The sequence below is a fragment of the Haliotis rufescens genome, unplaced genomic scaffold (assembly GCF_023055435.1).
Source record: "Haliotis rufescens isolate VD_foot unplaced genomic scaffold, xgHalRufe1.0.p SCAF_18, whole genome shotgun sequence".
NCBI classification, from domain to species: domain Eukaryota; kingdom Metazoa; phylum Mollusca; class Gastropoda; order Lepetellida; family Haliotidae; genus Haliotis; species Haliotis rufescens.
In genome coordinates, this window is record NW_025963868.1 from 686,919 (window position 1) to 706,411 (window position 19,493).

Sequence of the window (19,493 nt, forward strand, 5' to 3'; positions counted from 1 at the left end):
TTGTTACGGTGTAACAATGTAGACGTACAGGATGGCAGCAAGAACTGCAGGTTTCTTTACAATGCAATATAGGCAATATCATCGTCTTGTTATTATACTTGCAGAGCTCCAGATAAGCTTTTGGTGTTGTGGGTATTTTACCCATGCATTTTAAAATCATTGGGTATCAGTTATTCTATCTGGGTATTCAAATTTCTGTTACCCACTAGTTTTTACACATTTGGGTATTTAAGTTAAATATTTAAAAACACTATACATCTAGTCCCTACAAACTGGTGTCGTGCGGGTTCGAGAGCTTTATACTAAAAAATACCACGATACTTCCACAAGAAAGTGTGATGGCAAATGATCATGATGTAACTGTCATCGTGGAGTTTGGCAAGGTTGACAGAATGCCCGTTTATAATTTCAAAATAAGTTGCTGATTTGCTAATCGAATACGCAGGGTTACTTCACAATATTTTGATGATACGCACAAGTTTTATTTTTGTAGTGTATCTGTAATGTTTGTTGCGTATTTGATACCCTTGGATTTTATTTTCTGATGCGTATTTTACGCAGATACGCAGCTTCTCTGGAGCTCTGTACTTGGCAATAATTTCTTACAATTATACGCAGAAGGCAATATCATCATACAACTATTTTTACTAGGAACACATATTTTGGAAATGGATCGTGGTTCTTAAGTGTGTGACTAAGTAATAAAAGAAAATTATATATTGTGTTAGAGGAACTAGTTGAAAAGCAGAAACACTAAAGACATTTTTGGTCTGTTTCATCACTAAATAAATATATGAAAGGTGAATAAATTTAATAAAGTGCTTTTATTTTGTTGTCTTAATGAATCACAGTCTTTTGCAACCAATAAAATCGTTCAGATGTATAAATTTTTTTTCTAAATTTTCAGTCGGATATGCATTTACTGACTGAAAATGACTCATGTATGTTTCTAACCTCCTACATTGTTGCACCAGTAATCCATATATATAGCTGTGTACTGTCTTACCTAGTCATATAGACTCATGTCATCTTGGAATGCTGCTTCCTCCCGAGGCAAGGCAGTTAACAGACTATAAAAGTCCTGTTTCCACCCTTGTGGAACTACGCTGGAATTTCCAGGCTCGATAGTAGCACCACCAGTGGCTATTACGAGTTATGTCCCTTCTATGTCCCTCCTGTTAACCAATCAGATTCCACAGCTCATATCTCTTGCCTTTGCTTCAAACAAAATGACGTGCCCAGTCAGGACGATATGATCGATAATCAAGATCTATATTGTCATAAAGGGGTCTTATCTCCCGAAGTGCATCAAATCACGTGAGCACCTTGATTAAAAACGTGTAAAGATTTGGAAAATATCTGTTAATGCCCAGTTGACTGTACACATGGACTGGAAATAATGCAAACAATCGAAATCTGCACGGCAGTCGCCTTATTATTTATCAACCAGAAGTTGCTTACGTTATGCAATTTTAATTGGCCTTGTTGGTCCAGACAAAATATAACTCCAGCCTAGTTCGGCAAGGGTGGAAACTGGACTTTTACAGTCAGTTACTCCCTTGCCTGGGGAAGATGGGACTACTGTACTCTGTAGTACTGTTTCTCAATGTCAGGACACTGATAGATACACAGACAATCTCACCCTCCTGTCTTTTAATATCAAATATTCAACATTTGATAGAAGTATGAAACTTCTCGGCAAGCCTTGGCACCCGGACGTCACAATTAGACGACACTAATCTGTCTGCCACTGAAGCTGGCGTTTCAAACTTGTATCGAGGAGTGTTGATATATTGACACTCAGGTGACATTGTATTTATCATCCAAAATCATTCTTCCAACGTTTTTAGTTTGTAAACAGTAATAACCAGTGTCTTGAGTGTAAACACACTGTTGGCCAGCTCCAATGGCAGAGATTAGTGATGTCATTTGATTATGACATCATGGTAACCAATGATGTCCAAATTTTCTGCAAAGCATTGTGATGCAATTTCATTATAGTGTTATTGAGGAGATATCTCCTGTGGAAGCCTGTTTTGGATGATAAATAATCTTAACTGTAGGATTATTCCACATGTAGCTGTGTGACGTCCATCCCGGTCATATTTATACTCATATATCCATGTACTGCTGTAACTTAGAGCACCAGTAGAAACATCTCAACTGCAGGATCCTCTTCCCAATGGCAAGGAAGTTGACTGACTATAAAAATCCAGTTTCCACCCTTGCTGAATAGGCTGGAATTCCGGAGTTACATTTTGGCTGGACTAATGAGTAAATGCATAGTCCAATCAAAAGTGTGTGACAAACTAGACATCCTGTTCGCAAAGAACATAGATTTCAAAGTGCAGATTTTGGTTGACTGCAGGATTTGCAAAAAAATCAGATATTTTGCAAATCTTTTCATGTTTTTAATCAAAGTGCTCACGTTATTTGATGCACTTCGCGGGGTAAGACCCGTTTTATTACATTATAGATCTTGATTATCGATCAGATCGTCTTACCAAGGTGCCACCATTTTGTTTGAAGCAAATGCAAGTGATACGAGAAGTGGAATCTGATTGGTCAATAAGAGAGGCTTAGAAGGGACATAACTCTTAATAGTCACTGGTGGCGCTACGATCAAGCCTGGGAATTCCAGCCTAGTTCAGCAAGGGTGGAAACTGGACTTTAATTGTCAGTTAACGCCCTTGCCTTGGGAAGATGCTGTAGGATTAATCCATATATAGATGTGTGTGTCACTCTAACCCAGTCATATATATACTTGTATAGTCATGTGCTGCTGTAACATATAACAGTGTTATTCAATGTGAGAGCACCAGTAGAAACATCATCTTAATTGTCTGATTAATCCATATAAACCTATGTGTGTCACTCTAACCCAGTCATATATACTTGTATAGTCATGTGCTGCTGTAACATGTAACAGCGTTATTCAATGTGAGAGCACCAGTAGAAACATCATCTTAACTGTCTTCTGAATCCATCATGTTGTGATTGTAATACATCATCTGTTAACTGTTGTGGAAGGGGCCATCACGTATGCTGTGTGTTTTAGTTTGGGGATAATTGTGGAATTGTTCTTCTGTTCCCTCTGTGTCTGATTCATCACTAACACTGATAACAAAGCATCACGTGTGTTATGAGGGATTTAAATAGAGACATACATGTATATGTAATGTACTTCTGTATTTTCAGAACCTAGCCAAGGGGAGACAACTCAAGAGCCCGACGATGCCCCTGTTGAAGGTATGAAGATACCCATTAAGATTCGGGGTAGAATTGGTCTTCAAGCAACCCATGCTTACCATGAAAGGCGACTATGTTTGTCGTAAGAGGCAACTAATGAGTTTGGATGGTCAGGCTCGCTGACTTGATTGATGCATGTCATCATATCCCAGTTGCGTGGATTGATGCTCATGATGTCAATCACTGGATTTTCTGGTCCAGACTCGATTATATACAGACTGCCATCATATAGCTGGAATATTGCTGAGTGCAGCGTTAAACAACAAACAAACAAAAGGTATGAAGATAAAATTCTCTAAATGTTCATTTTAATAATTCTAAAAAATTCAGATTTGTTATTATTAATTCAAATTTGAATTTATCCTTATACCCTCAACATGAGTTTTTTTTAATTGAGATTCAGAAGCTGTAAAAATGTCCTGTTTTACCTGTTAAATGTAAAAGAAATATTCTATGTATTATTTACCTAGTGTCTGACCAAGGTGCCAACACCAGTCGACCCCCGAGTGGGTCCGGGACACAAGCAGGTGATAGCATCATTATATAGCCTCGTCTGTCTTCTGGGTACCACTGTATATCATGTATATGCTTGTGGTAGAATATCATTATATAGCCTCGTCTGTCTTCTGGGTACCACTGTATATCATGTATATGCTTGTGGTAGAATATCATTATATAGCCTCGTCTGTCTTCTGGGTACCACTGTATATCATGTATATGCTTGTGGTAGAATATCATTATATAGCCTCGTCTGTCTTCTGGGTACCACTGTATATCATGTATATGCTTGTGGTAGAATATCATTATATAGCCTCGTCTGTCTTCTGGGTACCACTGTATATCATGTATATGCTTGTGGTAGAATATCATTATATAGCCTAGCCTGTCTTCTAGGTGCCACCGTATATCATGTATATGCTTGTGGTAGAATATCATTATATAGCCTAGCCTGTCTTCTAGGTACCATCATATATCATGTATATGCTTGTGGTAGAATATCATTATATAGCCTCGCCTGTCTTCTGGGTACCACCTGATATCATGTATATGCTTGTGGTAGAATCTCATTATATAGCCTAGCCTGTCTTCTGGGTACCACCTGATATCATGTATATGCTTGTGGTATAAATATCATTATATAGCCTAGCCTGTCTTCTGGGTACCACCTGATATCATGTACAGTATATGCTTGTGGTAGAATATCATTATATAGCCTCGTCTGTCTTCTGGGTACCACCGTATATCATGTATATGCTTGTGGTAGAATATCATTATATAGCCTCGCCTGTCTTCTGGGTACCACCTGATATCATGTATATGCTTGTGGTAGAATCTCATTATATAGCCTAGCCTGTCTTCTGGGTACCACCTGATATCATGTATATGCTTGTGGTATAAATATCATTATATAGCCTAGCCTGTCTTCTGGGTACCACCTGATATCATGTACAGTATATGCTTGTGGTAGAATATCATTATATAGCCTCGTCTGTCTTCTGGGTACCACCTGATATCATGTATATGCTTGTGGTAGAATCTCATTATATAGCCTAGCCTGTCTTCTGGGTACCACCTGATATCATGTATATGCTTGTGGTAGAATCTCATTATACAGCCTAGCCTGTCTTCTGGGTACCACTGTATATCATGTATATGCTTGTGGTAGAATATCATTATATAGCCTAGCCTGTCTTCTAGGTACCACTGTATATCATGTATATGCTTGTGGTAGAATATCATTATATAGCCTAGCCTCTCTTCTGGGTACCACCGTATATCATGTATATGCTTGTGGTAGAATATCATTATATAGCCTTGCCTGTCTTCTGGGTACCACTGTATATCATAGAAATGCTTGTGGTAGAATATCATTATATAGCCTAGCCTGTCTTCTAGGTACCACCGTAAATCATGTATATGCTTGTAGATGCCTTTCTCTATACTGAAATGGGGCGGTCAGGTAGCCTAGTGGTTAAAGCGTTCGCTCGTCGTGCCGAAGACCCGGGTTCGATTCCCGACATGGGTACAATGTGTGAAGCCCATTTCTGGTGTCCCCCGTCGTGATATTGCTGGAATATTGCTAAAAGCGGCGTAAAACCATACTCACTCACTCACTATACTGAAATGACTGAAAATTAATATTTGAAAACACATTTCAATGTCAGAATCAACAAATGTACCCTAGCAGGATAACGTTTGTTTGGCACGAACATGTCCATCCACAATGTGTGAAACTGGTAAGGAAATGTAAGCAGGGAACCGATTTTCATGCTTTTCGGGATGGACTCGTCCTGGCACTAGCTCGCTACATTGCCAAACTTGGGTACATTCAGTATATAGGTACCTGGGGTGCATATCTGTAGTAGGGCTGGGATGGGTAACTCGGGTACCCAGGTCGGGTGGGCACTGAGTAGGACCCGGGTACCCACAGGACTACCCGGACCAGTGGTTAGTCATGTGATATATTGTTTAATGACCAAAATTATCTAAAACTCTATGGTTACCGGTATACTACAAATCAATAATGTTTGCATTTCTTATAGACTAACACCATTCGTACATGAATCTAAATACGTTTTGCCAGGGCTATGGTAAAAAAATTCCCAATCAGACATTTTGTACCTATCTCTTAGACCTACAGTGGGTACCCGGGTAGGGTCGGGTAATAGGGGGGTGGGTACCCGGGTAGTACATTTGGACTCGTCCCAGCCCTAATCTGTAGTGCCCTCTCTTAGAACGGCCCCTTCATCGCTACTTTCACCACCCTAACACTAGCATTTTTTAACATACACACCTAGTTCGTGTTCTCTGCTGCTGGATTTATGTTCTAGTAATTTAAGATCCACTCTTTCTCTGTATATAGTTTATAGTTGCTTTCATCCATTACACCAATCTATATGGCAAGATTTCAGTATTTCACAAGTGTAATTCACAAACACCTTGCAACTCGAAAAGTAAAATCTAGTAGCTTGCTACGTTCACAAGCTCGTTGACATTCTTATTATACATATGCAGGTGTTAATTTCTAACCCTGGAGATAAGTGTTCTGTACAGCCCCTAACATGATACATCAATGAGGACATCAGCGATGAGGACATGTCTTTTGGGAATGTAATGAAACTAAACCATTTTGGAATGATCTTGAACTTTGGCTTAATAATTACAAAAAATTAAATTAACAAAATATTTTATTTAGATTGGCTCTAACTACACTAATACTTTAATCAATCATATACTTTTATCGGAAAAAAGGCATATTCCTGAATGTGGAATAAAAGGAATCAAACTGAAAATAGATATACTTATAAAAAAACTTAAAACATATATTCAGTCGTGAAATTTATTGATGTTAAAAAAGATGACAAAATTAACTTTAACAAAAAATGGTCACTTTTATTCTCAGCATTTGATTCTTAGCTCTCTGTTGATACATGCTATGTTTGAGTCTGATTGTGTGTTGCAACCTTTTTGGTTTGAAATGTGACACTGTTTCCAAACATTTACATTTTCAAGGAGTGTATGGTGTCATTTTATTGCAATCCGAAATTTGTTTTTGACGGAATACTGTATTACTCTACAACTCTGGGGGGGCACGGGTGGCCGAGTCGTCTAAGGCGCCGCGATTCGCTGTGCAGAGTTGCGTCCCTTGGGCACGCCAGAAACCTATGATTGTGGGTTCGAATCCCGGTTCGCCCCAATTATGTTTCTAGGTTTGTCAGCACCATACCCGTGCTTGTGGGTTTCACCGAAGTGGTAAACGTCTGAGACCTGCATCACTTCGGGCTTTCCTCCCACATTAAGCTGACACGCCGTGATATAACTGGAATACTGTTAAAAGCGGCGTTAAACCCAACTCACTCACTCACTCACTCTACAACTCTGGGAACAAGAAAAATTTAAAAAAAGCAACGAAAATACTGTGACCAAGCACAGTGATCTAGCCAACAGGAACAATGATGAACATCCTCCTTCACCTCGCGGCACAGAGTGTCGCTGTATTGTATAACCTGCATGCTTGTGTCTTCAGGTGGAGCCACCACAGATGAGGGTACTGTGAACGTCAACGAGACAGGCCCTGAACAGGCAGAACAAAGTGAGGATAAACAGGAAGAAGGGGCTCCGGAACCAGGACAAGAGAAGTCGGAAGAATCAGCAGCTGCTCAGGATCCAGAGTCCAAACAGGAAGCCGAGGCAGAGAGTCAGGATGACCCCAAGACGGAAACCACTGCTGAAGGCCAGAAAGAAATAGCATCTGGGGATCAGAAAGAAACCACTGGTGAAGATCAGAAAGAAACAACAGAGGAAGCTGCTGACAACGCTGGAATGCTGCAAGAGGCTGAAGGAAGTCCTGCCCAGGCTGAAGGAGAAGCACCTGCTGCAGCTCCACAACAAGACGGCCAGGAGGATGCCAAGGAGAAGGGTCAGCTGGATGAGCAATCGACTGAAAAGCCACCGGAGCAGACTGGGGATGGGTCCGGTGTAGAGTCCGGGGATAGGTCCGGGGATAGGTCCGGGGACAAGCCCCAGGAACAGAGTGAGGAAGCTAAAGAAGGGGAGGTAACACAAGAGGAAGTAAAATCAGATGAGACAACTGACCAGACTGCCAAGACAGGAGAGGTAACTGGAGATGGAGAGGCTGCCGGAGAGAGCAATCAGAATGAAGAGGGAGGGGATGCTGATCAATCCCAGAATGCACTTGAGGAGGAAGGAGGTAGGAATGTGACCGAGAATTTCAAACTTTACAGGTCATTTGATTGAATTATTGAGATTATGATGCCAATGTTGTTTGACTATATTATATTTTATTCTGTGCTTCCCTTGCTCTGACCTGATGGCTAAAAAAACTTTACATGTAAAAATGAAACATGCCCTGTTAATAATTCTTTTGGAACCTGTAAGGCAAAAATGGATTTGATGAAGGTTCTTTGTGATCTCTAAAGAATGTAATAAGCTATCATTAGGGACCAGTTCACAAGTTCAATGTTGGATAAAAATGACATGAGTCCATTAAACTCCGGAATTCATTTTCAGAGTTAAGTTTGTTTGTTAGATGGGTAGGGGTTGGGGTATTCCTCAAAAGTTAAGAAATGAATTCTTTTTGCGACATCAAACCTTTGAACTGGTCCCTCAGTTTGAGGCAAGTAACTGATGTTTCTATATGTGATAAGTACACCAGTCAGTGCCCTGTGTCAAGGGTCCTCGTCAGCATAGTGTTAAAAACGACAGGTTAAGAACATGTTCCCTGACTTAAGCCATTCTACATTTAACAGACTGAGTCAGTTTGGATTACTAGTACAACTACCGTATTTGACATAATAAGCACCCCGCTCTTATAAGAGCCCACATCGATATTGGCTAATATATTGGCTAGTGAACAATCCCAATTAGCACCCCTTCTGATTGATCAATGTACACAAGACTTATTTATTCGTGTATAATACATGTGTTATATGCATCCTTAATTATGGGAAATTAAATTCTGGAAAAGTATATCCATTGTATGTAAACATTTCAGGCTGTCAGCATAAACCACGAAATTAACGATCTTTCAACTCTGTTGTTTTTCACCAAAATTATATTCTAATAAGAGCCCCCTATTTCTAATTTTGAGAGCGCTATGGGCGCTTATTACGTCGAATCCGGTATCTTACCATTCTGTATGTGTTTGTAGATGCGCAGGATGCTGAGCCCGAGGTCCTCATCCCAGGGGATTTCTACTACAACTTCCAGGAACAGGTTTCCAAGGCCAAGGTCACTCAAGACTCGGGTCTGCCGGAGGACTTGCTCTCTCTACAGTATCCTTGGAACTATTGCTGAAGCATGTTTTGTGGGGTAGCTTGTGAGAGAAACTACGGAGGTTCCATCATAGAATAGACTGATTTCTGGCTGTTATGTATGTTGTTGTATCATCAGGTTTACTTTCCGTAGGGGGCATGGGTGGACCAGTCGTCTAAGGCGTGGCGATTCGCTGTGCAGAGTTGCGTCCCTTGGGCATGCCAGAAACCTATGATTGTGGGTTTGAATCACAGTTCGCCCCAATTATGTTTCTAGGTTTGTCAGGACCATACCCGTGCTTGAGGGTTTCACCGAAGTGGTAAACGTCTGAGACCTGCTTCACTTCGGGCTTTCCTCCCACATTAAGCTGACACGCCGTGATATGACTGGAATACTGTTAAAAGCGGCGTTAAACCAGACTCACTCACTCACTCACTCACTCACTAATTCTACGAAGGTCGGGTGAAACATAAAGTCTTTTTTCTTCTGCCATTTAGCAATATATATCCCCATGATGTGTATTTTGTACATAAAATAAACAAATTTAATGCAATTTTGCAGTAATCGACAGAAAAAGAGATGCATCATCACGTTTTGATTCAGTAAAATTTGAGACTGACAACTTTTAACAATGACTTGTAGGATTTTCAAGTAGCCAGACCTGATTTCGGGGGGAAATGTATTTCAAGTCTGCAAACCAGCTGTGATACATCCTTTTCTCCGATAAATAGACGATAATTTATAGAGGATCTCACCCGTGTGACTTTAGATATCAAATATATCACGAGTTGATATAAATTTTAAATGTATTGAACTGTTATCGACAAGTATTTATATGGGATATTAATATAGATTCTGTTTATCATTCATAACCCTTTTCAAACTAATCAAGTTTGGATGAGAAAAAGTTACCCCGCTTCCGCCCAAGGGGAGGAAACTGTTCTAAATGTTATCGCAAATCTGTTGTGACCCTTGACCCTCGTACAGACATTCCTTTGGCTACGACTGTCGTCGCCGTGCCAACCTGTTCATGCTGGACTCCAGAACGTTGATCTTCATTGCGGGGAACCTGGTCCAGCTGCTGGACATCAACACCAAGGAACAGCGCTACATCCGCAGCACAAGCGGGGGCGGCATCGGTGCACTTGCGGTAAGTTTGCTTGTTTGTTTCTTGTATAACACCCACCTCGCCAATATTCCAGCTATATGACGGCGGTCTGTATATAATTGAGTCTGGATCAGACAGTCCAGTGATGGACATCACGAACATCGATCCACGCTATTGGGATACAATGACATGCACCCACCATGTCAGCGAGCCTGACCACCCGATCCCGTTAGCCTCTTACAAGAAGCATAGTCGCCTTTTACGGCAAGCATAGGTTGCTGAAGACCTATTCTACCCAGGATCTTCACGAATGCTCCCAGTAGGTCCGGCGTCAGCGTCAGCTTGCATGTAGTGAGAATAGGTCCCCAGTATTCTTCCAGGTTGTGAGAGGTGACTTCATTGTATTGTGTGTATAACTAACTGGGGGGGCACAGGTGGTCCAATCATCTACTGTGCCACAATTTCCTGTACAGAATTGCATCACTTCGGCACTCCAGAAACCCATGACAGTTGGTTTGTATCCTTAGTCTATGGCTGGTTCGCCCTCGTTAAGTTTCAAGGTTCTTCAGCACCATGGATAACACAAGTGCTAAATTTCTGAGCCTTGCATAACATTCTCCCACATTTAGCTGACACGCCTTGATATACTGTATTTGACGTAATAAGCGCCCAGGGCGCTCTCAAAATTAGAAATAGGGGCTCTTATTAGAATATTAATTTGGTGGAAAAAACAGAGTTGAAAGATAAATTTCGTGGTTTATGCTGACTGCCTGAACTGTTTATATATGACAGATATATTTTTCCAGAATTTAATTGCCCATAATTGAGGGTGCATATAAGACACGAGCGCGTATTATACACGAATAAATAAGTCTTGTGTACATTGATCAATTGGAAGATGTGCTTATTGTCATTAAATCTGATTTTAATGAGATTGTGATATTGTAGATGGAATATCAGGGGTAGATTCAACAAGAATTTTGTATGCAGCAGTAGGGCTAGCTCCTAAGTTAATTTTCCAATCTAACTGGCCTACAACAAAATGGTGGAGGCTGCGTAGCCATCTATCAGGGCTGTGAAAATTTTAGAACTCATCACGCCTAAGACTTTTTTTTCCTGCACTCTGAGATTAAATCGTGGCTTCCATGTGCCTCATTTCATGGCGATTTATGAGCAAATAAAGAAGTTGTTGTACACAACAATACAAAATGGCGGCCGGTTGTCATTCTACGGAGATGATTCAATTAGAAAAATTAAGCATACACAGAAAAGGGGTGAAATTTTGACTCTCCAGGTGGGACATCTACCTTATGTTTCAGAAAGCCCTTTGTAATTTTAACCTGCCATGGGCCAACAGGCTAACAGGCCAGCAGACAAATCGACCCTTAGAATATTGCATGGAGCATGTTTTTCATGTAGTGTAGACCCAGAGCTCCAGATGAGCTTTTGGTGTTGTGGGTATTTTACCCATGCATCTTAAAATCATTGGGTATCAGTAATTCTATCTGGGTATTCAAATTTCTGTTACCCACTAGTTTTTACACATGTGGGTATTTAAGTTAAATATTTAAAAACACTATTCATCTAGTCCCTGCAAACTGGTGTCGTGTGGGTTTGAGAGCTTTATAGGACTCAAAAATACCACGATACTTCCACAAGAAAGTGTGATGGCAAATGATCATGATGTAACTGTCATCGTGGAGTTTGGCAAGGTTGACAGAATGCCCGTTTATAATTTCAAAATAAGTTGCTGATTTGCGTATCGAGTACACAGGGTTACTTCACAATATTTTGATGATACGCACAAGTTTTATTTTTGTAGCATATCTGTAATGTTCGTTGTGTATTTGATAGGCTTGGATGTTATTTTACTGCGTATTTCTGCATTTCTTTTTTACACAGATACGCAGCTTATCTGGAGCTGTGGCACCATGTCTCTTTTCAATAGGATTGGTTCCATATTTATCATGTGAATATCCATCTTTCAACTTAAGAGCTTCTCTTGTCAGCTAGCATGGAGAGTAGAATGTGTCAGTGCCCCCAGGGTACTCTCCAGGTTAGAATAGCTATAGGCTCCCACTGCTCAGTGTTGTATTGGGCGATATAATGGATCTGGTGGCACGCCAGAAACCTATGATTGTGGGTTCGAATCCCGGTTCGCCCCGATTATGTTTCTAGGTTTGTCAGCACCATACCCGTGCTCGTGGGTTTCACCGAAGTGGTAAACGTCTTCGACCTGCATCACTTCAGGCTTTCCTCCCACATTAAGCTGACACGCCGTGATATAACTGGAATACTGTTAAAAGCGGCGTTAAACCCAACTCACTCACTCACTCACTACCTGCGGCGTGGGAATTGCACATACTATCAATCACTGGTTTGCCTGGTCCAGACTCAATTATTTAGAGGCAGTTGAGATATTGCTAGAATATTGCTGACTCTGACGTAAAACAACATTCACTCTAACTGTTGTGTCTTCAGGTTCATCCCAGCAGGAAGTACTTTGCTGCAGCAGAGAAGGGCAATGTGCCCAACATCAACATCTTCGAGTTCCCGTCTCTGAAGCTATACCGGATCCTGCGTGGAGGCACGGAGAAGTCCTACTCCTCCCTGGACTTCAGGTACAGTCTGGGGGGCGGTCGGGTAGCCTAGTGGTTAAAGAGTTCGCTCGTCACCCCGAAGACCCAGGTTCGATTCCCGACATGGGTACAATGTGTGAAGCCCATTTCTGGTGACCCCTGCCGTGATATTGCTGGAATATTGCTAAAAGCGGCGTAAAATCAGACTCAGTCACTCAGGTACAGTCTGGCTCTGCTGCTGTGTTTTACTGAGCTCCAGATAATGTTTTGAGCAATTGAGTTTTTACTCTAGGGTTTCTATTTTAATGGGGTTATTACATTCTTCATTGGGTTACCAATATTTTGTCACTCATCTATTCATCACTCTATTGGGTTTTTCCCCAAATTAGTGAACATTTTAAGATTAAAAACATGAAATAATGTTTTAGATGTATATAACTAAATATATAGGCTTGACCCGGAAAGTAAATTAGCTCGTAATTGTGTTTCGGAATTTTTCGCTCCTTTGTATGCATGCCGAAAAAGCTACATTTGGTATTTACGTGAGTTGTTTTTATACATTTGAGTTTTTCATTTAATGCATACGTTTCTGTACAAAAGTTAGTTGAAAGTAATTGGGTTTTGAATATTTTGGGGGGTATTTTATGCAAATACCTTGCTTATCTGTAGCTCTGCAGCTGTTTCAACCATGTAGTTATTGTGAGACCGGCAAAGGAATAAAATCACACACGTCTTGTAGCTCTGTTGGGGAGCTGCTGACTTCTGTTGTTTGAGGTCTTTGTGTGTGATACTGTACCCTGTAGTCCAGGGGTCCGGAAAATTGAAAATCCCAATCGGACATTTGCATTTAGGCCACGCCCCCTTCAAATAGCGTATTTTAGTACGACTTTTCACACACATTACAAGTTTACGTATTCATAATATGATGAATTATGAATTGTTTCAATTTAAATTGTTTAATTCACCGGACAATTAATAACAAATAATATCATTTTTAGATTTACATGGAAAACATACGTTTGTTTCTTTTATAATAACGATCTGTTAACGTAGTGAACGGTCTAATTAATATTCATGAGTTATATTCATGAGTCTGCTCAAGTGTACGCGTTGTAACATTTGGATCGAGACTATTATCCCATATTTGGTTATCACGTGACCTCACGGGAATTATTTTTTTTAAACTAAAGATTTTTTTAAAAACAAGACATAATTTAATCACAAATAAAAAAATATCGTTGATAGCAATAGTTATTTGAATACTTTTTTCATCTGTACTTATTTATTGACCATAAAAAAATTGGATATCGATCGTCCGAGAAAGCAAAATGGCGGTCAATCAAGATTCAATATACGACTAGCTACTGAAAACAATAAAATCTGCAAATCCTCATTGTATGTCAACCAAGTGAAAGTCGTTAGCCACGACTTACAAAATGATCGTCCAGACTTTGAGGGTTTGGCAGATCCGCTCGACTGATCTGCATCGGTCGACTGGCTGTCGTCACGCTTTCGCTTCTTGTCTGAGGTTACGTATCGTAGCATTGTGAGGTTAATGAGGTACATCGATGATGCAAGGTATTAATGTACAGTTGTAAACACCTTTCACTCAAATTAACAAGATGTTCTCAGTAATTAATCCTCGATTAATCAGTGTCAACTCAGTTTATTGCCTATTACAGTGATTTGGACTATCATGTAGGTACGATGTATTTACAGCAATCAAACAAACAAAGCTTGTCAGTGTAGTAAATCTTCATTGTGTTGCAACTGCAGACAGAAACTGCTCAGTCCTAACTGTTGATCATGTCCGGTCAAAATTTAAGAATGTCCGGACAATACTTTTTAAAATGTCCGGTAAGCAATATTTTAAACCGGACATTTGAGATTCCCAATCGGACATGTCCGGCGCATATGACGGTTTCCGGACCCCTGCTGTAGTCTGACATTGCTGTGATGGTTTGCATCCTCGTGTTGCAGCTCTGATGGGGAGCTGCTGACTTCTGTTGGTGGAGACCCGGACTTCATGCTGACCGTGTGGAACTGGAAACAGGAGAAGACCATGCTGAGATCCAAGGCGTTCTCCCAGGAAGTGTTCCGGGCGACGTTCTCCACGGAGCTGGAGGGACAGCTCACCACTGCTGGTACAGGACACATCAGGTGGGGAATCAGGGATTATCCTGAAAAACTTTCACCTACAAGAGAAAAGGGGGCACAGGTGGCCCAGTCGTCTAAGGCGCCGCGATTCGCTGTGCAGAGTTGCGTCCCTTGGACATGCCAGAAACCTATGATTGTGGGTTCAAATCCCGGTTCGCCCCGATTATGTTTCTAGGTTTGTCAGCACCATACCCATGCTCGTGGGTTTCACCGAAGTGGTAAACGTCTGAGACCTGCATCACTTCGGGCTTTCCTCCCACATTAAGCTGACACGCCATGATATAACTGGAATAATGTTAAAAGCGGCGTTAAACCCAACTCACTCACTCACTGACTACAAGAGAAAAAATTTCCCTGGTCCAAAAGCAATGAGATTTTTGGGAGTGCGATGGTGTGATGAGATTTTCAAAATTATGAGAGCTATTTCATCCTCAAACAGTGGAAACTGTACACTTTTAGGTACGGTAGATGTTTATCTTCACGCAATATGACATTTTTCATTTTTGTTGTGTAACCGTTAGATGTACGTGATTTTCAATGGCACTGAATGAATCTTGATGTGATGTGAATGACAACTTTGTGAGAATACCGCCAATGCCTGGGGAATGTTTACCTGAGGCTTCCTTTGGGTTGGTTGTGGCAATTGTTGAAGGGAAAAAGTATAAAGGTTGGAAAAATGTGTTTGATCCCTTCAAGAAAAATCTTTGGGGCCAAATTAAAAAAGCATTTGATGAAAAAAACATGGATTGTTTCTTTGAAATAAAAGTCAAAGAGTTACTTACTTTCTCATTTATGCTTTTTTTTTTTATCTTCAAACTTTGAATTTGATTGCTGCTTCTAAATTTGTGAAATTTTGAGACAGTGATTGGTGGAAAAGTAGTAAAAATGAAGCTGTCCAACGGCCAGAAGGGTTAAAGATGATAAACAGAGGGTATGACTGACAGTGTTAATTAGGGTTGGATAACTCCGGTGTATTAGGTTGTTAGGAGACATTGCTGGGCTGGGCTCAAACAGGTAACTGTTTTGTTCCCAGGTTCTGGAAAATGGCGGACACATTCACTGGTCTGAAGCTGCAGGGAGAGCTGGGGAGATTCGGTAAGACGGAGATCTCGGACATCGACGGCTACGTGGAGCTGCCCGATGGCAAGGTGTTGTCCGGCTCGGAGTGGGGCAACATGTTGCTGTGGGAGGGAGGACTCATCAAGGTGGAGATAGCTCGCAAGAACAAGAAGCCTTGTCATAACGGAGCCATTCAGCAGATCCTGCTGGATGAAGGAGAGCTAATGACCATAGGGGTGGACGGATTCATTCGGGTAGGTGTGATGCTCTCATCAGGGTGGATGGGTTATCAGGGTAGGTGTGATGCTGACATCAGGGTGGATGGGTTATCAGGGTAGGTGTGATGCTGTCATCAGGGTGGATGGGTTGTCATCAGGGTGGTTGGTTATTAGGGTAGGTGTGATGCTGTCATCAGGGTGGATGGGTTGTCATCATGGTGGATGGTTATTAGGGTAGGTGTGATGCTATCATCATGGTGGATGGGTTGTCATCACGGTGGATGGTTATTAGGGTAGGTGTGATGCTGTCATCAGGGTGGATGGGTTGTCATCATGGTGGATGGTTATTAGGGTAGATGTGATGCTGTCATCAGGGTGGATGGTTTGTCAGGGTAGGTGTCATGCTGTCATCAGGGTGGATGGTTATTAGGGTAGGTGTGATGCTGTCATCAGGGTGGATGGTTGTTTGGGTAGGTGTGATGCTGTCATCAGGGTGGATGGTTGTTAGGGTAGATGTGATGCTGTCATCAGGGTGGACGGTTATTAGGGTAGGTGTGATGCTGTCATCAGGGTGGATGGTTGTTTGGGTAGGTGTGATGCTGTCATCAGGGTGGATGGTTGTTAGGGTAGATGTGATGCCGTCATCAGGGTGGATGGTTATTAGGGTAGGTGTGATGCTGTCATCAGGGTGGATGGTTGTTTGGGTAGGTGTGATGCTGTCATCAGGGTGGATGGTTGTCAGGGTAGGTGTGATGCTGTCGTCAGGGTGGATGGTTATTAGGGTAGGTGTGATGCTGTCATCAGGGTGGATGGTTGTTTGGGTAGGTGTGATGCTGTCATCAGGGTGGATGGTTGTTAGGGTAGATGTGATGCTGTCATCAGGGTGGATGGTTATTAGGGTAGGTGTGATGCTGTCATCAGGGTGGATTGGTTGTTTGGGTAGGTGTGATGCTGTCATCAGGGTGGATGGTTGTTAGGGTAGGTGTGATGCTGTCATCAGGGTGGATGGTTGTTAGGGTAGATGTGATGCTGTCATCAGGGTGGATGGTTATTAGGGTAGGTGTGATGCTGTCATCAGGGTGGATGGTTGTTTGGGTAGGTGTGATGCTGTCATCAGGGTGGATGGTTGTTAGGGTAGGTGTGATGCTGTCATCAGGGTGGATGGTTGTTTGGGTAGGTGTGATGCTGTCATCAGGGTGTATTGGTTGTCAGGGTAGGTGTGATGTTGTCATCAGGGTGGATGGTTGTTTGGGTAGGTGTGATGCTGTCATCAGGGTGGATTGGTTGTCAGGGTAGGTGTGATGTTGTCATCAGGGTTGATGGTTGTTTGGGTAGGTGTGATGTTGTCATCAGGGTGGATGGTTATTAGGGTAGATGTGATGCTGTCATCAGGGTGGATGGTTGTTAGGGTAGGTGTGATGCTGTCATCAGGCTGGATGGTTATTAGGGTAGGTGTGATGCTGTCATCAGGGTGGATGGTTTGTCAGGGTAGGTGTTATGCTGTCATCATGGTGGATGGTCATTAGGGTAGATGTGATGCTGTCATCAGGGTGGATGGTTGTTAGGGTAGGTGTGATGCTGTCATCAGGCTGGATGGTTATTAGGGTAGGTGTGATGCTGTCATCAGGGTGGATTGGTTGTCAGGGTAGGTGTGATGTTGTCATCAGGGTGGATGGTTGTTAGGGTAGGTGTGATGCTGTCATCAGGGTGGATGGGTTATCAGGGTAGGTGTGATGCTGTCATCAGGGTAGATGGGTTGTCAAGGTAGGTGTGATGCTGTCATCAGGGTGGTATGGGTTGTCAGGGTAGGGGTGATGCTGTCATCAGGGTGGATCTGTTGTTAGGGTAGGTGTGATGCTGTCATCAGGGTGGATGGTTATTAGGGTAGGTGTGATGCTGTCATCAGGGTGGATGGTTATTAGGGTAGGTGTGATGCTGTCATCAGGGTGGATGGTTGTTTGGGTAGGTGTGATGCTGTCATCAGGGTGGATGGTTATTAGGGTAGGTGTGATGCTGTCATCAGGGTGGATGGTTGTTTGGGTAGGTGTGATGCTGTCATCAGGGTGGATGGTTGTTTGGGTAGGTGTGATGCTGTCATCAGGGTGGATGGTTGTTTGGGTAGTTGTGATGCTGTCATCAGGGTGTATTGGTTGTCAGGGTAGGTGTGATGTTGTCATCAGGGTGGATGGTTGTTTGGGTAGGTGTGATGCTGTCATCAGGGTGGATTGGTTGTCAGGGTAGGTGTGATGTTGTCATCAGGGTGGATGGTTGTTTGGGTAGGTGTGATGTTGTCATCAGGGTGGATGGTTATTAGGGTAGGTGTCATGCTGTCATCAGGGTTAATGGTTATCAGGGTAGGTGGAATGCTGTCATCAGGGTGGATGGTTTGTCAGGGTAGGTGTGATGCTGTCATCAGGGTGGATGGGTTGTCATCGGTTGATCTGTTGTCAGGCTACGTGTAATGCTGTCAAATTAAGTCTTGGAATAGAAAACAAGTAGTTTCAGTACATAGTTGAGGATGACTGCCATGGTATGCATGCAACAAAAGATGATGCATGGACTGCATGTTTGTTGCAGATGTGGGACTTTGAGTCTATAGACACTGCAGACTCCACGGACGACACCGCACTGTTCGAGATGGAGCCCATGAATGAGCTACAAGTGAACCCTGATGCCCAGCTCCGTTCCATCGTCAAGTCTGTGGATGATGAGAATCAGCCCACCATATGGTACTCACAGGTACGTTTAGTGATGAAGACATTTTAGACTTTGTCTTAAGATCAATAGGGGCATGGGTGGCACTTTTTCATCTAAAGCGCAGCATGTCGCTGTGCAGGGTTGCATCCCTTGGGTGTCCCAAAAACTTATGATCGAGTGTTCAAATCCCAGATTTGCCTTGACAAGGTTTCTTGGTTTGTTAGCAACATCATTTACTCACTCACTCACTCACTCACTCACTCACTCACTCACTCACTCACTCACTCACTCACTCACTCACTCACTCACTCACTCACTCACTCACTCACTCACTCACTTGTTCACTCACTCACTCACTCACTCACTCACTCACTCACTTGTTCACTCCCTCACTCACTCACTCACTCCTTCACTCACTCCACTCCTTCAGTCCTTCACTCACTCGTTCACTCCCTCACTCACTCACTCGTTCACTCCTTCACTCACTCCTACACTCACTCATTCACTCACTCACTGCTTCACTCACTCACTCACTCCTTCAGTCCTTCACTCCCTCAACCCCTCACTCACTCACTCACTCACTCACTCGTTCACTCCTTCACTCCTTCACTCACTCACTCACTCACTCCTTCACTCCTTCACTCACTCACT

The 19,493-nt window shown here is 42.3% G+C and overlaps 1 protein-coding gene across 4 annotated transcripts in view; it reads left to right on the top strand.

Annotated features, from left to right (window-relative positions):
- Positions 1-19,493, top strand: part of LOC124148380 (cilia- and flagella-associated protein 44-like) — a 67,271-nt gene that overhangs the window by 4,405 nt on the left and 43,373 nt on the right. For 2 of the 4 annotated variants that reach the window (XM_048398089.1, XM_048398087.1), the window contains 9 exons: positions 3,199-3,249; positions 3,720-3,776; positions 7,277-7,960; positions 8,921-9,044; positions 10,012-10,174; positions 12,614-12,753; positions 14,692-14,871; positions 15,902-16,181; positions 18,723-18,884. In XM_048398089.1, the coding sequence (XP_048254046.1) occupies positions 3,199-3,249; positions 3,720-3,776; positions 7,277-7,960; positions 8,921-9,044; positions 10,012-10,174; positions 12,614-12,753; positions 14,692-14,871; positions 15,902-16,181; positions 18,723-18,884 (1,841 nt within the window). The remainder of the gene's footprint in view (positions 1-3,198; positions 3,250-3,719; positions 3,777-7,276; positions 7,961-8,920; positions 9,045-10,011; positions 10,175-12,613; positions 12,754-14,691; positions 14,872-15,901; positions 16,182-18,722; positions 18,885-19,493) is intronic. The other 2 variants (XM_048398090.1, XM_048398088.1) reach the window with 1 other exon arrangement.